Source organism: Cucurbita pepo, chromosome LG10 (assembly GCF_002806865.2).
Source record: "Cucurbita pepo subsp. pepo cultivar mu-cu-16 chromosome LG10, ASM280686v2, whole genome shotgun sequence".
Lineage (NCBI taxonomy): Eukaryota > Viridiplantae > Streptophyta > Magnoliopsida > Cucurbitales > Cucurbitaceae > Cucurbita > Cucurbita pepo.
The window spans coordinates 2,913,427-2,914,509 of record NC_036647.1 but is presented as its reverse complement, the minus strand read 5'-3'; the positions used below and the strand labels follow the sequence as shown (position 1 = coordinate 2,914,509).

General features: G+C 39.5%; 1 protein-coding gene across 1 annotated transcript in view; it reads left to right on the top strand.

Annotated features, from left to right (window-relative positions):
* The first annotated feature begins 23 nt into the window (after positions 1–23).
* The window catches only part of LOC111803067 (growth-regulating factor 1-like), a 3,236-nt gene continuing 2,176 nt past the window's right edge, over positions 24–1,083 (top strand). The window contains exons 1-2 of the mRNA XM_023687326.1: positions 24–619; positions 948–1,045. Of these exons, the coding sequence (XP_023543094.1) occupies positions 229–619; positions 948–1,045 (489 nt within the window). The 5' untranslated portion in view covers positions 24–228. The remainder of the gene's footprint in view (positions 620–947; positions 1,046–1,083) is intronic.

Below are 1,083 nucleotides of genomic sequence, written 5' to 3'. Positions count from 1 at the left end.
TTTTTTTTTTTTTTTTTTTTTTTTTTTTTTTTTTTTTTTTTTTTTTTGTTTTGAAAGATCAGCCCTTTAAAAATCAGTTCCTTCCTCACGGCACACATAACCCAACCCAAACCCAAGATGCGCCTCTGTCTCCCTCTTTTTCGTCTTCTTCGACCTTCAACACTTTCCTTTTCTTGTTTATGAACTAATGCTTACTAGAGATTTTGTAGATTGGTGCTTGTCTCCAGAATGGACTTTGGGGTAGTGGGGTTGGATGGTTTTGTGGATTCTGGCGATGCCCCTTCTCCTCACTCTAAGCTAAAATCTCATGGATCTTGTTTCTCTAAGCAGGATAGATCTGGGTTTGTTGATGATGACTGGAGGAACTCCAAGATTCCCAAAACTGAACCCATCTCTGGTTCTAAGACAATGCCGCTTCATCAGGGCTTCCCTTTGCTGAGATCTAATACTTTTATTTCTAGTAGTGATGGGCGTCAAAAGGAGCACATGCTTAGCTTCTCTTCACTCAAATCTGAAACTTCCCTGCTACCTAAACACTCTGACCTGATTGCAAGGAATCCCCAAAACTCCATTTTCCCTCACAATCAACACAAGTCTTCAGTCTACTCTAGAAATACAGGTAATCATAGCTCTGCTTCTGTGATTTTCATTGAGTTTTCTGTTCTTTTTATTGATAAGTGCTTCAATCTGGGGGAAAGGCTGAGTTGCATCTTTGTGAGAAGCTGGGCTTCCTTCGTATAGCTTTTGTTTCCAAATTCATTTTTGATTCGTTTCTCAGATGGGTTTGGTTTTGGTGAAAGTTTTCAGTTCCTAGACTGGAAACCAAAAGGAAAATAATGGGTTAAAAACTGTAGAAGAATCTGAAGAGGGTCCACAAAATGTACCAAAATTTCGTTATTTTTGAATAGAAACATGAGCAGTGGGTTGAAGGTTTTGTTGGTGTGCAGGATGTGTTTCCGGAAGCTATAATGGTAGCATGCATGGAGGTATAGCTGGGATTAGAGGACCATTTACACAATCTCAATGGGTTGAGCTTGAACATCAGGCATTGATCTACAAATACCTCTCTTCAAATGTGCCTCT